Genomic DNA, 25,807 nt, shown 5'->3' with positions numbered 1-25,807 from the left:
CACGTTCAGGAAATAAGACAAAAGGCAATGCAGGAGCAAACAGGCTCAGCTCCTATCAGGTTAGCCTGGTTCCTCATCCCAAAACCAGGGTCTTCCCAAATGCAAGAAGCTCAGTCATGCTAGACAAGAGATCTTGTTTCTTTTTCTCACATCAAAATTCAGAATAGGCACCTGGTGCAACATTGTGCTATTGAACAGATTTGATGCTACAAATGGCCCAGGTGCAACAAATCTGGATGCTAAGCTTCCTATCAAATATATATAGTAACGTTCATCAGCATCACATTGCATGGCAGATAGTCATGTCTAATCTTAGCTTATGCATTATGCTCAATGCCAGGAAAGCCGGATCAATTGTAGGTGAGTTCATCAAGGTGATTACGTAGTGGTCTATCAATTCTCAGTGGGGTGATGGAAACTCTTATAGTAGCGGATGGGTCCCAGAGCAAATCAGCAGAGTTGAGTGGGACTGATTATGGCAAAATCCCTTGTTAAATTAGAGAATCCCACTTTAACTTCCTGGTAGGCATACTCTATCCGATCTGGATGCTTGAGAAACATTTTCTTTACAAACCCTTAGATAGATGCTTCTCTACGCTGACTGCTTTCATTATAAAATGCTCATGCCTGGGCCCCATCCCTTGAGACCCCGATGTGTACTCAATGGTCTAAGGTTCCCTAAAGCCCCCTGGTAACTCCCATGTACAGCTAGGACTGAAAGTCCCTGCTGCTGATTTTGAGGAGGTTAACTTGGCTCCTTTAGCATCATTCCCCTGTGCTATTTCTCTCGTGTGGGGTTGGCACATCCTCTTTCATCCTCATTCTCCCATTCTGAGCGGAGCGATTCTCTGGCTGTTGCCAAATAGTTGCTCTCCGTGAGCCACTGGGCAGAGAAAAGGAGGAAGGTGCTCAGTGAGATGGGCTCAAACTTAAGGACGATTGTGAGGATGGTGCAGGGCCCAGTGGTGTTTCCATTTGTCCTGCATAGGAACACTGTGTGCCAGAATCGCTCGGCAGCACCTAACATTCGAAGCCTCCCAGCACTGCCACGGAAGAAAGTCCCGAGCAGCTGCTTCTCCAAAGATTCTCACCAAGAGAACCCTGGCGAGCAGTTCTGTTCGGCCACACACAGAGTGCAGCAACCTGAAGGCAACAGGCCTGGCCTTTGGAGTTCTTGAGTGAAACCCATGCCTGTGACATTTGACATGAAAAGCACCAGCATCCAGACTGCCCAGCAGGCTGTTAGCCTTACAGCTTCTCAGCCACCTGCCCCCCCCAACCCCCACCCCCGGGAAGTACAAACAGAATCTGCATTTCAACTAGATCCCCAGGTGTTTCCATTGCACATTAAGAAGCGCAGCCAAGGGCCTCAGCTCATGCACATTGCTGTGATTCCAGAAGCGATGCCGGCAGTATTTCAAATACCCGCTGTGTCACCCACAGTAAACAGGTTTCCGCAGTGCTGGCAGATGAAGACAAACAGAAGGCGGAAAGACCCAGTCTTCGACTGCTGAAAAGTCAGCCCATGAAAACCTTATGGATCACAAGGGAATACTCTCTGCTTGCTGGCTTCGGACATGCTGTCAAGGGGGACCCATCTTTAGAGGAGAGCATCATGTCTGGTGCAGCAGAGGACCAGGGAGCAAGGGAACCCCGTGAGGAGACAAGTGCACTCGCCACAAGGATGGACTACTGCGTGCTGACCATTGTGCGGAAGAGGCAGAAGCAAGCAGGATGGCATCCTGTTGCACGGAAAGTCACTGCGGGTAGACAACCAGCCCAGGGCAGCACACGTGACGTTTTATGATGCAGTTATGAGGATGCAAGGAAGATAACAGAAAACAAAATTCCCATAGACATGGAGCGCTGAGTAAATGTGGGTTATGAATAAATGCCATTCCTAAACTATCCATATTCTAGAAATTCACTATCCAGCATTGTTGGTTCATTCTATTCTCTTTTTTCTAACTAATTAATTAATTTATTGATTGATTGATTTTTAAATATTTTTATTGGGGGCTCATACAACTCTTATCACAATCCATACACACATCAATTGTGTAAGGCGCATTTGTACATTCACTGCCCTCATCATTCTCAAAACATTTTCTCTCCACTTAAGCCCCCCGCATTAGGTCCTCATTTTTCCCCTCCCTCCCTGCTCCCCCCTCCCTCATGAGCCCTTGATAGTTTATAAATTGTTATTTTGTCATATCTTGCCCTGTCCGACATCTCCCTTCACCCACTTTTCTGTTGTCCATCCCCCAGGGAGGAGGTCACATATATAGTTCCTGTAATCGGTTCCCTCTTTCCTACCCACTCTCCCTCTATCCTCCCTGTTTCGCCACTCACACCACTGGTCCTGTAGGGCTCATCCGCCCTGGATTCCCTGTATTTTCAGTTCCTATCTGTACCAGTGTACACCCTCTGGTCTAGCTACTAGTCCTGAAATCATCCGCAGGGGGGTGAGGGGGATCCGTCTACTCATTCCCATCCATCATCCATTATAGCTTTTCTTTTTAAACAAGTCCCTGCCCTCTGTTCACAGAGAATAATTAAACACACCCAAACAACTCAGGTAACAAACACCTAATATTTATTAATAAATTAGTACACTTGAAGGCATTTTTCTGATATCAGTTCCTCACCACTATCCACAATCCCCCAGCCACACAAAGGGAGCCACACCACCCTTGCATACGGATCTCAAAACTGAGCATTAGATGGTATGCTTATAAATGTGAGCAAAGTTGCAAATACATCAGACAAGAGTTCTTACAGCTGCAGCCATTTTTAATTTAAGTGATTGAATGGTGACGTAAACCCACCAAGACCGAGGCCTTGAGGGCAGACAGGACCTAGTTGACTATGTGTGTATAAAAACAAGAGACTGTTTGAAGCAAAGCTGGGCAGATTCTCTGTGGGAAAGGTGCCACAGGGATTCACGTTCTTGACCTGCCAACATGCACCTAGATATCCTCTAATAGCTCAGACCCTAAAAGATGAAGTTCAAATTCCTTTGGGGCCTTTGTTGATAAGCCCCATAGATAGCAATTCCTGGTGACTCCAGCATTTCCTTTCTCCAGCCCAGAGCATATTAGCATCAGACAAGCACGGGAATCAAGCGTGCTATACAGCGTCCGGGTGAAAACCACAGTATCAGCAACGGTGCGCTCCAGTTCAGCCATGAGTGTACAACAAGACAGGAAAATGATCACGCAGCATCTCATCGCATGGCAGTAAATCAAGTGGGGTCTTAATTGGTCAGAGACAAATAATGTGATGATACTAGTAATCATAATAGTAATAAAAATACTAGGAGTAGGTGTGGGTGTTGAGCGATGTGAAGACTGCTTATAGAATTCACATGATGTCGCTACACTTATAAGAGCCTCGCAGTCAGTGTGGAGGAAAAGTCACACTGCCTGAGGGTAGGTTATGTGAATTTAAAGTGCACAGAACAATTTTTTAAAATGCATCAGAAGTCAAAACAGAGAAGTAAGAAACTTAAAAAAAAAAGGCAAAAAACTTTAGTGGTGGGTCTTTTGCAACAGCTACATCTTAAAAACGTTTGGCTTAGAAACTAACTTCCCGGAAGGGTTAAACACAAAAGGAAAGAAAGAATTCAAACACTGGCCATATATTCTGTTAAACACACACACACACCAAAAAAAAAGAATCAAAACCCCCCCCAAAATCCAATAAAACCACCCAGCCACTAAAGTGAGCAATATTCCAGAGTGCAGTGTCCTACAACAGGTCAGGAAGATGGCTATAAACGGAGTCCAGGAGGCTCTGGCTGGCTTCCTGGCTCTTGACTCCGATAATCTCAAATAGCCGGTCCAGTTTGTCCTCAGCCTGGGGAATCTCTTCGATCACCCGCAACTCCTCCGGATTCAGGATGTGGAGCATGTCATCGAAGATGGGCTGCAAGTCGCAGGGGTCCAGGCGTACCTGCCGCAACACTGTGTCCTTCTTTTCTGCAGGGGAGAGAGGGCAAGGATGGGCACACCTCTAAAGGGCTGGCTTGAGGGGTGGGGAGAGTGACCTGCCCAGTCTCCAAAATGAGTTCCGAAACCTTTGGTTCACTTTAAGGAGCCAATGAGTTTTTGTTTGCAACACACACAGAAGATAACGAGATTTGCCCAATAGAGATCAAACCAGGATCTGCTTGAAGGGACTGTTGTGCCCATTAGCATGAGTTAAATGCTTGCTTCTAAAAACTCAGAGGGAAAACTCTGGAATACCTAAATGAAACCAAACCCACTGCCATAAATTTAGTTGACGCTGACCTTACAGGACAGAGTCAAACTGCTTCCTAAGATTTCCAAGACTGTAATTCTTTACAGGAGCAGCCAGCCTCATCTGTCTCTCAAGGGAATGGTGATGGGTTTGAACCTCTGCCCTGTAGTTGGCAGTTCAATTCATAACCCACTCCCACTGTTCCCTGAAATACCGAGCTAGAGAAGCTTGAAAAACAATTTTAGAAGACGTTTTGTTTGCTTCTTTCTCCATCTGGGAAATTCTCGGAAATTCTTAGACATCGGTCTAAAATTTTTCTAAAATTTCTGGCTTTCAGATTCGATTGCACTATTTTACAACCAAACTGCTGAGAGTGAATGGCGGGAAGCACACAGAGAAGGAAAAAGGATGGCCGCACAGGGCAGATTCTACACTGGGGTGAGGAATTGTAACTTTAATCATCATCATCACCGTCATTATTTTTATAAAGTTTTCCTTAAAATGTAACATAATGAGTAACAATGTAGAAACTTGAACTATTTGTATAAATACAAAATAAATGATTATAAACATGCACAGTGTACAAAACATATGTAAAATATGTCATAGTTTACAAAATGTAACAACAGATCAAATTACCCTCTCCCTAGGATATAACTGGGAATCCTCATGCCAGGCTTACTTCTCACAAAAATCTTTCATCAGTAGGAGTATATTAATCTCCTACCCTGCATTCAAAATGGAATCTAGCAAGCTGTTTGCTAACTATCCATCCATATTGCCTTAAGTATTGCCAATTGCAACCTAGTTTAACAGAGCCAGTTTTAGGCGCAATTCATGTCACTATTGCTGAATTAGAATCTACACTGCTTTGTAAACATTCACTTTTTATTTAATTATCACTATTATTTTTTTTAAAGGACAAAAACAAAAAATACATATACTCATGAAAAAAAATTTGTACTTCATACTAGACGATAGGTTATACTTTACATCTTTGGATTCAGCTACTCTGGTTAATTATTTCCCCCAAACCTGCCGGACTACATTTTATCAGCCTTTCCCTGAAGCCCATTAGATAGCATCAGGAGGAGAAGGGTAACTTATGCTTCTGGGCAGGCCTTTCCACGCCTACAAAGTTACAGTCTCAGAACCTCACGGGCAGTTGTATCCTGTCCTATGGCGTTCATCATGCCCCCAACAGGCTAACGAGGGGGGTCTCTCTCAGTCAGCCTCAGCTTGGAGCCTCTGTTACTAGAGGGCAGCCGAAAAGGCAGGCAGAAAGGGTCGAGCCTTTTTTGCCGGCGGTGAAGGTGGAAAGCAGGTGAAGGTGCGCGCTTGCTGTCGGTGGGGGCCCATACCTTTGGTAATAAAGGAACCGGTCCTGCTCAGCGCGGAGGAACCGCTGGACGTGGAGTCACAGCGAAGCAGCGGCTCCGACTCATCCACGAAGAAGCCCTTGTTCTTGTCCTGCGGGGAAGGCTCCACCGTCAGGAGGCTGGAATTCTCAAGTTTCATGTTGGGGCTGGGGCTGGGGCTCGGGCTCAAGGGACCGGGGCTGGTCGGGAGGGCCAGTTTGTCCGTTTCCAGCTGCGGGAGAGAAAAATGATCTGCCGTGAAAATTATAGCGGGGAGGGGGGTCGGGGAGGAAGGGGTAACTCCAAAATGAAATCAAAACCAATCCTCAGACACTGAGTTTTGTTCTACTTAATAGTTTTCATATAAAATTCTTACATGTCAATAGTCTATAACTTATTGGTCATTGCTAGATACAGTGCACACACATACCCATATTGTTAAATCCATCAACAAATATATATGGGGGCGTCTATGAGGATTAATTAAAAAATGCACCTAATTCACAAAAAATTTTAAATAAAAAAATAATATAAAAAAATTAAAACGCAGCATCAGCATTTGCGGAAGATCGATTAACGAGCATCAGTATGCAGGTGACCGTTTGCTGAGAGAGAACACAGCTCGGAGCATTTACTATTGAAGACTACAGACTACAACCTTCAGTCTGGACTAGACAGACCTCAACTGAACTATAACCCAGGTCCTCCCCAGGAAGAAACATCACGACAAACAAAGAAAAGTTTGAAGTCCCCTAGAATTTCATTCAATTTAGCTGTTTTGAAGTCAAAGGATGTTTTGAATAGGGCCAATTCGTTGCAAAAGATCTCTGGACAATGTTCGTCGTCACTTTGAAGCAAAGATGGCAAGACTTCATCTCAAGTTCTTTGGTCATGTTTCCAAGAGGGACCAGTTTCTGAGAAAAGCATCGTGCGTGGTAAAGTCCAGGGACAGGGAGAGGCTCTCAATGAGATGGATCAGCACAGCGGCTACAACCATGGGCTCAAAATAGGGAAGATTGGAAAGGTGGCCCAGAACCGGGAAATGTTTGGTTTTGTTGTCAATATTAATTGAGACTGACTCAACAGCATCTAGCAACAATAACAAGAAATCTTAAAAAAAAATTTTTTTTTTAATGAGGGAGCATCTACACCAAGTAGTAATTATAAAAGCATCGGCTACCTCTGAGAAGGGACCTGGGCAGAGATGAGAGGGGGGAAATTCCCACCTGGAGGATCTAATTTTCTAAAGCTATAAGGAACCTGGAGTATCATCTGGGATACGTCTCTCTCTCTACAGAGAAGGAAACCCGGGCCTGAGAACCAGAGACTTTCTTACTTACAGGCTCTCAAACAGTAAGTGTCAGAATTAAGATTAGATCCCGGGGTTTTCTGACATCTATCTCTAACTAGCTCACTAATTAAATAAAATAATGAAAGCAGGCTAACACTGGATGAAGAAGTGTCTGGAAGTGGGGTGTGCGGAGTGAGGCCTGCCCCACGGGAGCCCAGGTCTCGACTCTGTAAAGGAGCCCACCGGGCCAGAGCGGGGGTCAGAGAGATCAGAAACAGAGTAAGCAAACGGAGGAAGGTGATTCCAGATGACGAGAGCTTCATAGCCTCTGGTGGATGTGTCCAAAAAAAGAGAAAGAAATAACAAACTGCCATCGAATCTATTCCCACTCCGAGCACACCTACTGAACAAGATAGACCCTCCCCTATGTGTTTCGGAGACGGTACGGCTTTACATGGGGGCAGGACGCCTCGTCATGTTAGGGAGGAAGGATTCAAAGCAGAGAGACCAGTTAGGATGCTCCTATAGTAGCCAAAGGCCCCTGGATCGTGCAAATGGTTTGGGCTCAATTCTGAACCTAAAGATTGGTGAATCCACCTGCCAGCACTATGGGGACAAGGCCCCATGATGGGCATCCCTACAGATTCCAGCCTAGAAAACCCTCTGGAACAGGTCTGTATGGCAATACCTGTGGTCACATGAGTCAGAGTTAACTGGAATGACTTTCTTCATAGTAGCCAAGGAGTCTGGGAGCAACCAAAAGTTCAGAGGTTCCAGTCCACCCAGAGGTGCCTTGGAAATCAGTCACTGAGCACCCGATGGGGCACAGTTAAACTCTGACACGCATGGAGTGGTCATGAACTGGATGACAACCAGCTTGCTTAACAACCAAGTTCAGTATGATCCTAGTTTGAACCATGGGAATAGAGTAGAGATGGGGGGAAGTGGTAGATGACGTCGAAACCCATCTTACCCAGTGAGGCAACCGAGGCCCAGAGACGGCACACAGCTGCTGGGGGAAATCAGGTCTCAAGACGAGTCTGTTTGACATCTCTATTTTCCCCTTTTATTTCATGTTATACTTTAGAACCCTCTCATTTATTTTTTAGCATCTCTTGACCATTAATTTTACAGTCTTATTTGTCTTGGAGGTATACATTTGGCTGTTAACCACCAGGTCAGCAGTTCGAAAGTACCAGCTGCTCTATGGGAGAAAGGTGAGGCTCTCTACTCCCATCGAGATTTACAGTCTGAAAAACCCTCAGGGGCAGTTCTGCTCTCTCCTGTAGGGTCACTGTGAGCCGGAATTGGATCCACGCCGTGAGTTTGGATTTTTGCTTGTTTAATGAATTCTCTCGCATGGATGAAAATATGGAGACCAGGTGGCCCTCTCCAGAGCTGTGAGATGATCATTCCTCAGAACCCTTATCCCTCCACTAAGCATCCGTATAGTGATTGTTCTCAACCTCTTCAATCAGGAAGACCGAGACTGGAACATCAAAGTCTTGCCTTGGATGGTACTTTTGCTAAGGCACAAAGCAAACAGCGCTTCCTCTTTTACAACTTATAAGACCTGAGAAATGTTTGCCAATGATTACAAATTCTGAAACCACTGATTACTAATGCACCAAGAGTCTTTTCCTCTCTGCCACCACCCAGACCCGTTTCTGTTTCCAGTGTACGTTCAAGACTTGAAGAACAGGCATTCCCAGCAGCCCCCTCTCAATCCATGACAAGTTTCATGCAGAGGCTTCTAAAATTTTAATTCAATAGGGCCTGGCATGTGCCACTCCTCCCTGAAAATGCACATGGCCATTCATGCCAGTTCACATTTCTTATTCATGCTATTAGACAAAGAGCACTTGTCTGCACACTGGTTCTCAGGGACATTACTTTGGAAGACATGGTCAGTCAATATAGGGCTCTGTTCTTGCTTAAAAAGAAACTCCCACCCACACGTCACATGCCAGCAGACCACAAGGGTCCACCCACTGTATTTCCTAAGCTCGATTCGTTCAAATTTTTAAGTATTTTCTTTTCCACTATTGTCAAAAGACTCGTATCAGTAGAAATTAAACATGTGCGCTCCAACATACTTTGGGGGAAATGTTGACCTGGTGAAATCAGTAATCACTGGTTAAGGTTCAGGTGAATATGAACATGCCCCTGAGAACGGGCTTCACCTTCCCACAACAAAATTATTGACCACAGCAAAAGCCAGGTACCAGGCAACACATGAGGAACTGTATTAAAGGGTCGTAACATTAGGAATGTTGAGAACCACTGACTTAAACTTTAGTAGTAGTAACCCTCACTTCATAATAATAGCTGGTTGCTTATCAGATTAACAATCTAAAGGTATGTGTGGTTAAAAGCGCTCCCAGAGACTTCCTCTTTCCTTTATATATTTATTCCTCCTTTACCTAAATCAGGGGCCCTGGTAGCATAATGGTAACAAGTTGGGCTGCTAACCGCAAGGTCAGCAGTTCAAAACCACCAGCTACTCTGCAAGAGAAAGAAGAGGCTTTCTACTCCTATAAAGAGTTACAGTCTCACAGGGGCACTCTACCCTGTCTTATATGTCTCTATGAGCCGGAATCAACTTGATGGCAGTGACTTTGACTTTGGTTACCTTAATCAGGAAAAAGACAAGTCCTCCTACTCCTGTAAAGAATTACAGCCTTAGAAACTTTAGGTGCAGTTCTAGTCTGTCCTACAGGGTCATTATGAGTCAGCATCATCCCAAGGGCAATGAGTTTGACTTGGTTTTGGCTTTACTGAATATTAGGATCCATGGTGGAGTAAGCATCAGATTGCCAAGTGTGGGGTCAATGGTTCAAATCCAGTAATCTCTTCTTTAGGAGAACAATGAGGTTTTGTGATCATGATGACCTACCTATAAGGACAACAGATAGGGGGTAAAAGGAGACATCGGACAGTGCAAGACATGGAAAAATAAAATAATTTCTAAATTATCAAGGGTTTATGAGGGAAGGTGGGGGAGGGAGGGAGAAAAATGAGGAGCTGATACCAAGGGTTCAAGTAGAAAGAAAATTTTTTGAAAATGATGATGGCAACAAATGTACAAATGTACTTGATACAATGGATGTATGTATGGATTGTGACAAGAGTTGTATGAGCCCCCCAATAAAGTGAATTTTAAAAAAAATCTCAAAAACCATGTATGTGTCAGAATTGACTCGATCACAGCCCGGTTGGTTTGGTTACCTTAATAATGACAATGGCCACTAGAGCAGGTTTATACCATTGCAACTCTACTTTCTTTGTGTGATCTCTAGTAGTTTCCATCAGAAAAGACTATGTGGAAGAGATTAACCCACTATTTTGTTAATTCTGAAAATTCATGCTTTCGACCTTCTGAGTTGACAGTAAATAAAGAACAACTATAATAAGATTGAGATTCTGGGAAAGAGAGCCAGATTCCCCAATTCTTAAAAATACTGTGAGCACAAAGTTATCAAAGTACACACAAGATAGATCGTGAGTTAACATATTTCATTACTCATTCTTTGAGCTTTTCAAATTATCTATAAGGGTGTATTAATGCTTATAACAAGGGGGAAAACCCAATAATTTGTTGTTGTTCTCTTTCTTTAAGGGTCTCCACTGATTAAGAGTATTTCCTACAGTCTCAGAAACCCACAGGGGCAGTTCCACCCTCTCCTGTGGGGGTCATATGATTGGTATTCACTTGGTGAGTTGAGTTGTGCTAACTTGAAAAGGTGGCTGCAGCGGTTCTTGTTTAGCCCAGCAGTGGGGTAGGCAGATCATCCACATTGCCGACTCTTCTCTGTACTTCTGTGAAGTGTTCATGGGCACAGGTGTGTTCAAACCATGGAGCTTATTGCACTGAGGCAGATATTAAGACTTAGAAGAAAGGTCTCTGGAAAACCTGACTCAAGAAGGCAATGCATCTGCCAGATATTTGGAGCGCCTTTGGAGACACTGAAAAAGTGCATTTCTTTTTACTTCAGACTCATGCTAACTCAGAATGCTTATGTGGGAAATGAAGTAGCCAAAGTTAGACAGACCCAAATGAAGTGGGACAGGGAGAACTCCCCAAGCAGCCAACAGTACAATTCAACAGACTGAACTGGATAGAAGAAAGGACGGTCTCCTTTGCCCCAGTATTTCTGATTAGATTCCATGCAAGAATACTTAGTCTTTCCACATACTACATTTAATAGTCCCAAACAGATAAGGGACGTTTTGCAACCTTACACAACCTCTGATCACACCTAGGATTTGGTTACTGACTGACTTGACAATTTTCTTCGGGGGTTGCTACCACCGTTGACTGTAAGAAACCAACCAATTGGACTTGCTGAGTAGGTTATTGCTTGAAATTGGTGGGCTTGAATGTTTCTGAGTGGCAGTGTTAGTGAAAACAATCATTTAACTTGTACTTGGGGCTGTACTAGAATGAGCCTTGTCTATCATGCCAATCCTTCACCCCCACCTCAACCAAGCAGAGCTCGAAAACACTGGTGTCTCTTCTTAAATGCTCATTGAAATCATAACCTGAAACTGAAACTCAAAAGTAATTCTCCATTTCAAATGCATTTGAAATTGAAAAAAAAAATCTCTTCCCCTTTCCCATGGATGATGAGCGGAGCCATGAATGGGAAGAGAAATCCTTCCATGTCTTATTCATGGCAAGCATGGTCTAGCAATTAAATGAGATTTTGAGACATCTACTTGTCTTCTCTTCTAGACTGAAACAGAGTCCTTGGGGAGTGCCAACAGTTGACATGCTTGGCCGCTAACTGAAAGGTTGGAGCACGAAGTCTACACAGAGGTGTCTCAGAGGAAAGACCTGGTGAACTTCTTCCTAAAAATGAGCCCTTGAAAATTCTAGAGGCCCAGGTCTATGCTGACACCCCTTGTTATTGTTGTGGGTCAGAGTTAAGTTTTTCTTATGCAGTACCATTCATGGGTGTCTGTGGACTATGCACGTAGGCACATAAGGCTCCAGCTACAGAAACCATCTTTTCTACATGAATTGCATGTTCACCACCGTCCTTAAAAATCGAAGTCATGACAATCGTGGGACATCCTTGCAAGGGAAGAAAGGAGACACACTTACTCACTGGCCATATGGTCTAAAGAAACCACTTCCCCATTCGGATCCATTTCCTCATTCTATACTATAAAGGTTAGACAAGGATGCCCCTAAGTTCCTCCAGTTCAGATGATGTTGATTTTATGTTTGTCTTAATCAACAGCCATTTCATTCTGCTAGCTGCTTCCTACCTCTCACTCCCGTGGTCCTCCTTCCAAGGTACCCCCAACTGGCCCATTCAAATAAGGTTTACCACTGAGTCACTTTCAATTACTATCCAATTGCAACCTCCCTGTGGTTGCACGCTGTTTTCACAAAATGAATCCACAACTTTGATGCTTCATTGAGCTCCTGAAATGAGGCCCTCATTACCCAGCCTTGATGCCGTTCACCAGGCTGCTACCACAGTTCAACTTAACCCCATGGGTCCGGACACAACCAAATTGGCTTCCATCACGCTCCCCAGCCTCCTCTGCTGCAGCCTGAAACGCCTACTAATCTTCAGAGGAAATCCCCTTGCAGTTGAAATTCCTCTTTCCATCTGAACTCCCTTCTAGATCATATCATACTTAGAAAGAAAGGGGCGGGGGGTGGCACTTGTGAAAATCTGGATCACTTAAAAATGATTTTGAAAAACACACTCATAGCTCCTATTTAAACTACTTTAACTATCCAATCTGAGTTGATCAGCTTTTTACTCGGGTCTAGAAAACTACAGGGAACTTTAAGAAAGAAACCACTGTTACTGTGATAGATGATTCAACCTAAGTGATCTGCATAACTCCTTTAGTGGTCAAGCAACTCTCATTAGCTCCATTTCATAGGTGAGAAAACCGTGACTCAAAGAGGTTTAAATAAGTCATCCAAAGTCACAGAGCTGTGATTCAAGACCAGGCCTGTCTCATTTCTATGTTGTTCTCTTTGGTCACCTCCCTGTCTGGGCCAATTGTTCGGGGACATTAACAAACCCTGTAAAGCGGATGGGCCCTGGAAGATCTAAAGGATTTGCCCTTGACTACTAACTTAAAGGTTGGAGGTTCAAATCCATCCAGTAGCCCTGAGGAAGAAAGGCCTGATGATGTACTTCCTTAAAGATTACAGTCTAGAAAATTCTATGGAGCAGTTCCACTCTGTAACACCGAGGTTGGCCAAGCATCACTCAACTCAACGAGCAATGGGTGTAGTCTTGGTTTTAAATAGGCATGTCAGGCTGGGCTCTTAAGAAAAAAAAAAAAAGCTAACCTTTTTGCCAGGCAAGTATCTCTTAATAACCAAATCTATTTGATGTCTTTGTTAATAGAATAAGATTTCATAAGAAAAAGCAAAGCTTTCTTACCCATATCTATTTAGCTCCAGGATTTCAGATATAATGAGAGTCTAGGGCTTGGCAATTCTATTTAAAGAAATGTACCGGAATTTGTCTTAATTCCTAAGTTCAGATACGGAAGAATTCCTGTACACAGTGATTTTGCCCTTAAACAATAAAAGACACTGCCCTTACCAGTAAGAGGTGAGGTGGGAGTTTCTATAAAATCCCAGCTAACAAGAGACAAAGACTTTTAGATTAGGTTTGAAATTCTGGTTCAAATCCAAGAATAACCGAAATTCACTGAGCAAGGTTTCACCACCCACCACCCACAAGCAAAAAGAAAAATTTAAGGGGGAAAGAGGAAAACGCTGACTCCCAAAACTTTGCTTGCTGAAAGTAACAAGGACCTGAAGCACATGCTGATGAAGATCAGAGACCACAGCTTTCCATATGGGTAATGCACACTCAGTGTAAAGAAAATCAAACTCCTCACCACTGGACCGATAAATAACAGCATGGTAAATGTGGGGAAAAGATAGAACCTGTGGAGGGTTTCATCCTATTTGGCTCCACAATGAATTCTCATGGAAGCAGTAGTCAGGAAATCAAAGTATGCATTGCACTGGGAAAGTCGGCTGAGCACGACCTTTTTAAAGCGCTGCAGACCAAGCATGTCACTGCTGCTCTAAACCATGGTGGTCTCAGTCTCCGCATATGCACGTGAAAGTTAGACACTGGCTAGAGGAGATCGACGAAGAGTTGATGCCTTTGTATTCCAGTGTTGGTGAAGAATACTGAAGTGCTACAGACTGCCAAGAGTCAACAAATCTGTCTTGGAAGAAGTACAGCCAGGTGCTCCTTAGAAGGGAGCACGGGGGAGTGCGGAGTGGAGGAGATCCAAAGCCCATTAGTAGGCCACTGGAGATCCCCTTGCAGAGGGGTCTCGGGGAGAAGATGAGCCAGTCAGGGTGCGATGTAACAATGATGAGAAATACAACTTTCCTCTAGTTCCTAAATGTTTCCTCCCCGCTCCCACTACCATGACTCGAATTTGATCTAGCAAGTCTGGCTAGACCAGAGGAGGTACACTGGTACAGATAGGAACTGAAAATACAGGGAATCCAGGACGGATGAGCCCTATAGGACCAGTGGTGTGAGTGGCAAAACAGGGAGGGTAAAGGGAGAATGGGTAGGAAAGAGGGAACCGATTACATGGAACTGTGTGTGACCTCCTCCCTGGGAGACAGACAACCGAAAAGTGGGTGAAGGGAGATGTCGGACAGGGCAAGATATGACAAAATACCCATTTATAAACTATCAAGGGCTCATGCGGGAGGGGGGAATGGGGAGGGAGGGGAAAAATGAGGACCTAATGTCTGGTGTTTAAGTGGAGAGAAAATGTCTTGAGAATGATGTACCAATGCGCTTTACACAATTGATGTGTGTATGGAGTGCGATAACAGTTGTATGAGCCCCTAATAAAATGTTTAAAAAAAAGAAAGTAAATGTCTAGAAAAGAATGAAGACAACATATGTACAAATGTGCCTACTTCAATCGATGTATGGCTTGTGATAGGAGTTGTATGAACCCCAATAAAATGACTTAAAAATAAATAAATAGAAAGAAAGAAAGAAAAAAAAGAAGGGAGCATGAAGAGACTTCATCTCATCTACTTCGTACATGTTATTAGGAGAGACCAGACCCTAAAAAGGCTATCACACTTAGTAACGTCAAAGGTTAGCAAACAAAAGGAAGATCATCAAGGAAGTAAATTGGCACAGAGGCTGCAACAGTGAGCCTAAGAATAACAACGACTGTGAGGATGGTCCCGGACCGGGCAGTGTTTCTTTACGTGGTGTATCGGGTCACTGTGAGTTAGATCCAACTGTAAGGGGCCTAACAACACACACCTTTGAAAGGTGATCAGCTGTAAGACATTTGAGAGACCGTCTTAGAAATGGTAACATGGAATGGAAGACGCATGCGGATCTGTCAGGAAAGCAAAGATGTTAAAGTGTGAATCCCCCTGGATGCGAGGTGGTGGGTTTATGAGTATTTGCTCACCTGTGCTTTCACCTTTTCTTCATTTTCCAAGTCTTACAAAAGGGACAGGAGCCAAGTCATCTGAAGACAAGCAATTCTCAGACTTTCCCTAGGGTTCTGATAGATAGTTCAGCCAAAGACTTTCATTCTCTTTCTTGTTTCCCCTTTCCCCTGCCCAGAGCTAAACCACAGGAGAGGGTGGCAAGGGGGGGTTTCGTTGCATCAGCAGGGAATAGCACTCATGCTGCAATCTTACATTGTCCTTGACAACTGGGCAATCTGAGTTTCAACTTGATGTCGAGTCTAGACTACACTGGGGTCACTAGTGGTCATATGATAGACGCAAACACAAGAGCATGAGTCCGAAATGCTTTGCTCAGCTTCCCCTTGGGTCACTCAGACCAAGGAAGTGGCAGAGCCCAGGAAAGGCTGAGCCTTGAGCTGCCCAGATGTGAGCTAGCCAACAGCAGAGTCTGTGGGACGCACGCACCCTCAGGAGGGAGGATACAGGCTTAACCTGGCCAAGAAATTCCAAAAACACTGGGAAGTTATTTTTAAAGACATCTTCCATCCTAGTTCCGCTCAAGCACAAGATAATGAAAGGATTTTGTTTCCGCTGCGACTTTAACCCATTGTGACCCATAGGACAAGCAGAACTGCTCCATAGGGTCTCCAAGGGTGTGGTCTTCATGAAGCAGACTTCACAGCAGCCACATTTTCCCCCACCAGGTACCTGGGGGGTTGGGACCACCAATCCTCGGACTAGAAGCAGAGTGCTTAAAATTGCCCAATCCGGTTAACTGGCCTTGCTGAGTTTCTCCCTTATTTATCCCACCCCAAAGCAAGATCATGCCTATAGCCTTGTGTTCATGTCACCTGCTAATTCTAGTCCTTTCTAAGAGTTCATTTCAAAATGGAACTCCCAGGGCTATAGCTCCTCCCCAGGTGAAGTCAAGATGTCCTTGGGCCATCTTTGCCCCGAGGAGGAGAACTGTGCCTCTCTTGGGTGTGCAAAGGGAAAAGGCTGCAGGGAGCCCCAAGCTGTGCTGCACAAAGCTGCCAAGGCTGGTAAGAACCAGCTGCTCTGGAGGGAAGGCACGCGGGTGGGTACACACAGCCCAGCTGCTCGCCTGTGAGTCTGCAAGCTGTCTGCACTGCTGGCATCAACAGGAATGTGATGGCAGCCCTGAGCTGACTCACCGAGAAGCTCCTCTCACAAAAGCAAGGGGGGGATATTGAATAGGGGACTCTCTTGATCCTGAGCTGGGGTGGGTCAACTCACATTTTTAGTAGCCTGCTAAACCATAAAAGGTTCAGCTCCATTCTATACATTCTATACAAGCAATTACTTGCCTTTTTCTAAACGTTACTCATGAGGTAATACATGGTCCACCGTGCCAAAGGCACAAAAGGATGAACAAAACTTCTCTCTCTGTCTCCGATTCCCCTCCCAGGTAGCAATTGCTGTCACCAATTTCTTGTGTTCTCTTCAAGAGATAGTCTTATATCAAGAAATACGTGTACCAGGGGATTTCATGAATTTTATGTAAAAAGTGCACTACCTTCTAATTCCCCCTTTCCAAATACTTTTTGGAAACCCTTCTTAAAAGATATATTCTCTAGCCCTTAGATTTTTAAAAAACACAATGACAACATAGGGTACACATTGTCTTGTGCCTTGATTTTTTTTTTTTAATTTAAAAAACAATTATTGAGTTTAGCCCATAAAGGTCTGACTCACTCCTTCTGACAAATCCATATAGGGAGTCTTCACATTCCGAAAGTCTTTCAGTCAAATTTAAGTTAGGTAAGTTGGACTTGGCGCTTAACTGTTCTTTCTTAGCCTTACTTGAGCGCAAGAGAAGGCTGGGGGTCTTTTCAATGAAGTCACATGTGCATGTGCATGTGCATGTGCATCTGTATCTATGAGGGGGCATCCAAAAGTCCATAGAAAATTCCATTCCCTTTACATTCCATGTTCCCATCCACATCTGCAATTCTCCCCACGAATGCTGAGTATATACCAACCCACGGCCATTAAGTTGATTCTGACTCAGATAGGCTATAGTCCCAGAGGTGGGACCAAGGCCCAATCTGTAGACATTTTCGTAGGTACTGCCAAGTGGACCTCCCTGAGGGTGAGACTGCTTTACATACCCATCTGCAGTAGGCCTGCTTCCTCCTTCGTAATACCCCGGAAAGCACACCTGTGTTAGCACACCTTTTCCTCTTGGCCAGACTGGGAGGTTAAAATGGAATCTCCCCAAAGCATGTGATTTGAACTTAACGTATTGTGAATGAGTTTTAAAATCTCTCGATTTTAAAGAGCCTTCAGTATTTCACTTTCCACGAACTGTCTTATTCACTGACTATCCAGTTTTCTAGCTGGTTGCTTGGTCTCTTTCTTAATTAAATTACAACAACAACAAAAAAGTTCTTCCTATTTTAAGGACATGAACACCTGTGCTATAAGTGATCTATCTAAGTTATTATTTTGTCTTTTGACTCGAAGGTGGTGCTTTCTGGCTTGTGTATTGACCAGCATGTCCTTGAATGTGTTCTTATCTCTGTGTCTCCTGTTGGTGCGCATGTTTTGCTTATCATTCTTTAAAAAGCCTTCCTTACTCTTGTGATTATAAAAAAACAAAACAACAACCATCACCAAGAAAGGTTTCTTGTTTTTCTCTGGTATTTTTGAACTTGGTCATTTCATCCTGTTTCCTGATAAATCTGGTTTCCTTCTGAAATGTTTTGTTTTGTTGGAAAATTGGTAGTGGTAGTCTTCCTCCCAAGGAAATGGCGAGGGGTAAGTGATTCAAATGTGGAAATTCCTGCTGAATAAGAACACCTATGGCTGACGACAATGAAATCCCTCCCCCGAAGTCTCCCCACTCTTGGTTCTCAGGGATCAATATTCCCAGCGTCACTCTCACAAACATGGGGAGGGAAAGGAGGCCAGAACTGGAAGCTATGATGCGTCCTCCTGATATAGGCTTCCGGTAAAATAAAATAAAAAGTTGTGCTGTAGCACTGATCGTGGAAGGCATGGGTAAGCTTCTTTTCATCATATTGATGTTGAGTCCCACCCCCCACCACCACCACCCCATGTACTTTTTGAAAAAACCACTAGGGGTGTGAATTAAAGGGGTAAACAATGCCACACCTTCATCAACTACGCCTTTTCTGAATCTTGAGATACAGGGCGGGGGGCGGGGGGGAGCCCATTTCAATCCCTGTAAATAGCAGCTTCACAAAAAATAATTCTACCAATCAGTTCACATACTCAGAGGGACCCCTCCCATAAAAGGGCCAGCTCCACGCTGGCAGACCCTGTGCGTGCGTGCGAGGCTGATCTAGGACTCAGCACACAATGGTGGTCGCTTCACGTTTGCTAACTAAATTACCTGTGTGACACATGTAGGGACAGTGACTTACTTAATGTGGCTCTGCTAGCCAAAGCCTCTAACTCCCACCAAACCACCTTTTCCTGCATGGGTTTGGTAAAGCAGGGGAACTGATAGGTTCATCAGTGAGCAATTACAAACTGAATTCTCTGGAAGGCCATCCTGCTGGGTATAAAATGAACCCTCTGAGAAGCAGGAGGAGGGGGTATCATGACCAGCAAGAGCCAGGAGTGGAGGGCATCCCCTGGACCGCAGATCCCGGTACAGTGAACCTCCTGGATCCTGAGGACAGCCAGAACATAGCAGAGCAGCAGCACTAGAACCAGGCGCCAGAACAGGAAATAAGAGTGGTGGACTTGCTAACCCCCTGGAAAAAGTAAAGCTGAGGGCTTTGCGGCAAGAGGTTGGCTTGTAGGTTGTCTCTGGACGCCTAATTCAAGGAGCTGTGTTTGCTGACTCATGGAGCTTGAGCTGAACACCTTTCGGCTGAGGTTTCTAGCAGAGGTGTCTGCCCCTTTGGGCATTGATTAGCGGACCCAAAAGAACTTTACAGCATGTCCTGATATAGACAGCTATATCCTGAGCAAGTCTCACTTGCATTACAACCTGCCAACTTCTTTCATAAACCATTTGATCATGAATTTTGCCTGTGAGTTCTCCATAGCCATTGCAATGGATATGACAACCAAGATATACAACAAAGAATGCTACTTAAGCCAACACCATCTTTTCCTTTAACGGTATACTGGGGAAAAAAATGTATGTATGTACCGCAATGTCAAGGTCACAAAAGCAGTTAAAGTTTTCCAAAAAGCTCATTACTGGGCAAGACAAAGCAAGATGCTAAGTCAAAGAGATGCCTTTGCCACAGTCTGAAGAAGCAGGTGGGATTCCTGGGGTAGAAAACAAGTGAGGAAAATCTTTGGGCAGAGGGCCACAGTACCAAGCCATTTCATGAGTTGTAAGTCTGTTCCCTTGAAGGAATCTATAGCCTGGTTATTAAAAAACAACTTTCAAGGGAACAAACCTCCTTCTGCTCTAGTCTCCTGGGTGTTGTTCGGTGGGTCAAGTATCCCTGTCTTCTGATGCTATCTTATAATCCTCTGCACACTTCTAAGACACATTATCTGCCTTGTTGCTATCAAGTGGGCGCTAACTCTTATCAACCAACCCCATTTGCAACAGAACGGAACACTCCCCGGGCATGCGTCATCGTCACAATGATGTTTCAGCCCCTTGTTGTAGCTTATCCCACTGAACTCTAACTCTTACCCATAATGTCTTCCTCCCAATGGGTGGGCTATTTAAATGGCAGGGACCAGCTTTCCTCGGTTCATCATTGCAGACGGACAGCTGGGGCTCTACAGCAGGTTGCTGACAAATGTAGTAAAACCTCAGACCCTGTGGTAAGTGCAACACCTGGCTCGCTGTGAGTTGGAAGCAATGGGTAACAACAACACTGGCTGCATGGGAAAGGCCGGTAGAAGCTCAAAGCCTGAGTCATTGGCAGGGCCCTTTTATGCACAGTGACCACCTTAAACGGAAGCACTACTAGATGTACTTGGGGGTGTTGTATAGCAGCAGTCTCCTAGCAATGTCCACTCTCCTCATCACCCCAGAAGTTCTGCGAGGACTACAGGTAGAGCCAGCAAATGAAGTGACTTGGCCCTTAATGGTAACCCAGCAAAGAACACAAGCGAAGTACATGCTGGTTCAACCTAACAGCATCAGGACTGAAGACAATAATCGTCCCTTTGGAAGAGATAGCCAACTAGAAAATTCAAGACAAAGATCACTTTGCAGTGCCAGAAAACCAACAATATTTAAATGTACAGCTGCCATTTGCCTCAATGCCCCCTCCCAACATTCAATTTCTGAAAATAGCTGGTCCGGTCAGACCCACAGATCAGGACAGCTGCATCCTGCAGCTGGGAAGCAAGAGGCAGAGGCAGTAACTGAAGCCCCCTCTGCGGCCGAGGCAGGGGCATTCCTAGCCACAAGGGAAGGCGCAGCGCTTCTTCAGCTACTGGGCTGCTCCCACTTCATGATACCAGCCAAAGCCACCCAGCCTGCAGCACAGAATCTCAGCAGGAACTAGAAGCAGTTGGGGAGAGGGAGGGGAGGAGAAAAAGAAGGGAAAAGAAAGTGGGATACATTCTCTTCTGGTTCTGGGAAAAAAAATAAATCCTGACAAGGACCCCTGGTGGCCCTGTGGGTTAGGTGTTGGGCTGTAACCACAACCGGGGTAGTTCAAACCCACCAACCCAGTACTCCGGGGAAAGATGAGGTGGTTAGCACCCGTACAGACTTCCAGTCTAGGATGGGGTAGTGATGAGCTGACATCGACTTGAGGATGGTAGGTATTGAGGAGTCAGGGGTTCAATGGTAAAGGGCTCAGCTGCTCTCGGTAAGGTCAGTGTTTCAAACCCATCAGTGGCTCTTACCGGGGAAAAGACGTGAAGATATGGTCCTGTAACGAATAGCTGTCTGGGAAACACTACCGTGCAGTTCTACTCTGTCCTACAGGAGTGAGTGTGAGCTCAGAATTACTGGCTGGCACACAGTGGCAAAGAACAATGATCAAATGTCCCTGGTGATGCACAGGGTTAAGCACTTGGTTACTAACTTGTTCTGCCTGGTTGGCACCCACCCAGACGAACTTGGGAACAGTGTCCTCCGATCTGCTTCTGAAAGATCCGAGTCATGTATCCCCCCCTCCCTCCCACCCGGAGCACAGTTCTCTGCACCCATTGGGGTCTCCATGATTGGAAACCAGCTGCAGCTGGTTTGGGTAGGGACGCAAACAATGGGCGTACTACAAGAAAGAAGGAAACCAACACAACAGAAGCACTGATTCAACTACCAATTATTCAATGACAGGCGTTTTAATGGACTTTGTCATAAAGGAGTAGAGGAGGAGGAAGAAGAGGTCTACCATGGCTATCCAACTCCTCTACTTGACCAACATCAATTCTTAGAAAAAAACCTAGAAACTCAGTTGCTCAACTAGGACCCCCACCCCACTCCTTGTCCTGACAGCAACTAAGGAAGCCCATCACAATCGTTCCACATCCAATAGCCTGTACTGCTTCACGGAAGAAAACACCGCGGCCAGCCTAGGAAACTTCAGATGGGCAGTAAGGAATGAATATTTACAAATCCCTGGGATTTCCAATAGTTGGGCATTGAATCCAGCTAGCCACCCTCGTGCACGAAATGGTCTTGGAATTGAGAAACCTTCCTGCCCGACACCAAGTGATCCTAAGTGGTCGAGCTTTACAGGCTCCATTAGGTGTACGAGTTGGAGGTCATTAGGAGAGCCTCCTGCCTCTCTAACCTCTAGATCAGAGGTCCTCAAACTATGGCCCGCGGGCCACATGCGGCCCGCTGAGGACATTTATCTGGCCCGCCAGGTGTTTTTGCCCCGTTTTGTTTTTTTACTTCAAAATAAGATATGTACGGTGTGCATAGGAATTTGTTAATAGTTTTTTTGAAACTATAGTCCGGCCCTCCAACGGTCTGAGAGACAATGAACTGGCCCCCTGTTTAAAAAGTCTGAGGACCCCTGATCGTAGAAATAATAGCAAATATTAATTGTAAGCATTTGCCGAGTGTTTAGTGCCGGTCACATTCACAAAAGTGCCTCATGTTTTACCCACCATCTAATGAAGAAACGGAGGCAGTGAGGCCCAGTAATTTACCAAATGTGCCCAAAGTTATTATGCTGGCACAAGAAGCATTTAACCTGGCACAATTTTGCCACACATTTCAATTTAGAGTCATAATGGCTGCTTAGTTCTCTATTCAGCACCTTCTTCCTCCCCGCCCTCTTGGATTTAGACCTTAAGGTGATAGAAATGTGTGGTCATTTCTCCCACTCCACTGGAGGCTTCCTTGAGGGCACTGAATTAGTCTAATTCATCACTGCATTGCCCAAAGTTCCTGGAATCAGATTGCCCAAAGTACCTGGAATCGTATCTTAGCCATAATTTGCTATGTAGAATAGATTTTTCAAAAAGAAACCCTATCACCTCGGTTGTTGTTTAGCAGGGGAAGCTTAAACAACAAAGAAGGAGGAACTAGTTCTTGTTTAAACTTTGCCTGAAATTCTTCCTTGAGGTAGAGGGAGAGAGAAGTCACATCTTCCAGAGGAAAGAAGTGAAACCACGAGGCAACGGGCCATCGACAGCACTCCCTGCCCACTCGGCTTCCACGTTTGTTCAAGCTACTGGTCTCACTCTTCTCGAAAGTTGAATCGAACACAAGATACTAGTCCCTTGGCATGCTCGTGCATCTGCTTCTTTATTTGAAGATGCTCGAGAGGAACCAAGGCAGCCAAGAACTTGAGGGACCAAATGCAGGGAGAAGGGAAATTCTTTATATTTTCAAATGAACAAAAATACGTTGACTCAGAAGGAAAATGAAGGCAGGTAAAAGACCAAGGCCTATAATACCACGGAAAGCATTGATAGAAAACAACTGTGCGTCAAATATTCTATCTCTAGCTGTCCTTCAAAATCAAAGGTGAAATGATACCATGTAGTCTTTTCACATATCAGGGAAAGGGGAGACAGGGTTCAGTGTTGGAAACCTATGCTGAAAAATATTATTTAGGCAAAAGAAAAATGATCTCAAGTCCACACAGAAGGAGCACCTCAGCCCTGTGATCCAAAGATTGTAACTGATACAATCCAAAAGCAGAGGAGGGAATTGTATTAGAATTTAAATCCCTGAGTACTCCATTTGCAAAACCCAAAGGATGACAGGGAGAGCTTAACATTCATGTTCAGCTCCCCACATGAATTAAGCCTCCTCTGAAGCCCCTCCCACCACTGACCAGGGATGGGACAGCTTTGTCCTCGGGCAGAATGCACTGGAAAGCAGATTGCTAACATTCAACCTCTAACCCTTGGTTCTCATTTTTGACCCAAGTGAAACGTGTCCTGGTTATTATTTTCCACATTCGTTAGCTTTTTCTGCTCTTTAATTTTTGTTGGGTGTTTTCGGTTTTCACTTTTAAAGAAAAACATGTTGTTTTAATAAAATCAGGATAGGTAATCTATAGAATCATTAATTGGCTATGATGGGGGGATGGGGGGAATGGAGAGCTAACAATAATGGATACAAGTGTGAAGAAAATGATCTGAAATTGTGGTGATGATCGTACACTTCTTTGATAGCTTTAAAATGCTGAATGGTATAGTATGTGTTCGATCTGTCGATTTAATAATGATAAAAGGTAAATTATCCCAGGTGGAAGCTGAGGCTGGCAAGTAGGTGGAAGAGAAGAAGCAAACGCATTACCATATCGAGTTAATACCAACTCAGGGACATGGAATAATAATAAAAAATACTTGATTAATATCAGAATGAATAGAATACTTGGTTAATTAAAAGAGAGGATTTTTTACGCCCATAAACACAAAATAAAAAATATTAGATTTAAGCCCAAAGTATATCAGTAATTACATGAAAAAATGCAGCCAAACTGCAATTAAGTAGTTGAATGCTGAACAGTCCCAGGATGAATAAAGAAATCAAAGTAAAATACTTATATGAAATTTATAGTAGGCATTCTTTTAATAAAGATAGAAAATATGAAAGTTAGAGACTGGAAAAAGATAGACAATTTGGAATGCTCTACTAGGTGTGTTTTTTGTTGTTGTTGTTTTGGAGAAAATCCTCATAAACTATTCCTGTGCTTTGCTGCATCTTCCAAATGCTTAACCCTTGGTAGAGAAAACCAGACCCGATCTCAAACACCGAGGTTAAATTCAGATGCTGAAACTGAAGGGCGGGGAGCGCTGACAAATGCACTCACACATGAGACAGGGGAACAAGGCTGACTCTGGGTGTGTGGAATTTTAAAAAAAAGGCTAATAACCCACCATGGTTATTAATGGATTAGCTGCTCTTGACAGAAAATACAAAAAGGCACACACCAGGGCTAATCCTTTGAGTGGAACATAACATAGGTGCTCTCGGGCTCACCAAAAGGGAAGAAAAAACTACCATTCAAAAGTCATTTTTACACATGAAGAGCCCATTAACTCTGGGGGCAAAGTCCCAAATCTCCAGTGGTACCACCATACAAAGGGAGTACAAACTCATCATGAAAAATGGAAGGATTAAGTCTCAATTATGCTCCCCACCCCGGCCTCCTACTGCCACCCCCCACAGCCTTCTGATGCGCTTGTTTTGACTTGACAAATTGTAGACATATGCTATGAACCAATAGTTACATGGTGTGCAACTAATAAGTTGGCTGCCAGAAAACTGTGTTCCCTGGCAATTTTGAGTCAGAACTAGATCCAGACTGCAGGCAGACAATGGTGTTCGGTTAATAAGGATGCTCACTATTAAACCATGGAACAAGACCTTGAATATTACCATCTCACCCTCATCATAACAAGTAGGCCACTGTTTCTGAATAATAATAATAATAATAACCCTGAGAAAAATATATTAGTATGTTTAAGAGGAACGAGAGAAAGAACATGAAAGTGTAGAACTTGGGGGGTAGAGACTGTTTTCTTGTCCACTGACACTGACCCAGTAATTCTGTCAGGAATCTTTCTTGACGTCAGGAGGTACCCATACATCCACATTTTCCAGCACCTATGACAGGGTTTAAGAAGTTCTAGTGGTGCTCTGGGTTAAGGTCTGGGCTATTCATTGCAAGGTTATAGTTCAAACCCACCAGCCAATTCTTGGGGGGGAAATAAGGCTGTCTGCTCTAGTAAAGACTTACAGTCTCGGAAACACTAAGTAGGGAAACTATAAATCAGAGTTGATTCAATGGCAGTGAGTTTGTTTTGGGAATGGTATAAGAATGTTAATAAAGTAGGGCTTGATAAACATTTATGGAGCTCAGAGCCTTCATTCCCCTACTACACTACCTCCATCACTCTCAAGAAGATAGAGGACCCTAAAGACAAGACACACATTCCGAGTGATCAGGGGGTGTACAGAGCAAAGACATAGCTTTGCAAAAACCAACAATGAATGAGTTGGTGGCAAATATGGCCCAACATAGCAAACCTCACTCAGTCCTTATGAAGATGGGTTTCCATAAA

The 25,807-nt window shown here is 44.3% G+C and overlaps 1 protein-coding gene across 1 annotated transcript in view; it reads right to left on the bottom strand.

Annotated features, from left to right (window-relative positions):
* Window positions 1-2,574: 2,574 nt before the first annotated feature.
* TNFRSF21 (TNF receptor superfamily member 21) overlaps window positions 2,575-25,807 on the bottom strand; it is an 83,211-nt gene continuing 59,978 nt past the window's right edge. Inside the window, exons 5-6 of the mRNA XM_030886908.2 lie at window positions 5,604-5,832; window positions 2,575-3,980 (exon numbers count right to left, since the gene is read on the bottom strand). Of these exons, the coding sequence (XP_030742768.2) occupies window positions 3,751-3,980; window positions 5,604-5,832 (459 nt within the window). The 3' untranslated portion in view covers window positions 2,575-3,750. The remainder of the gene's footprint in view (window positions 3,981-5,603; window positions 5,833-25,807) is intronic.

Source organism: Echinops telfairi, unplaced genomic scaffold (assembly GCF_000313985.2).
Source record: "Echinops telfairi isolate 266 unplaced genomic scaffold, ASM31398v2 ScPeMD7_3533;HRSCAF=4204_1, whole genome shotgun sequence".
NCBI lineage: Eukaryota > Metazoa > Chordata > Mammalia > Afrosoricida > Tenrecidae > Echinops > Echinops telfairi.
The sequence above is the reverse complement of the archived record's forward strand: the minus strand, read 5'-3'. Positions and strand labels throughout refer to the sequence as shown.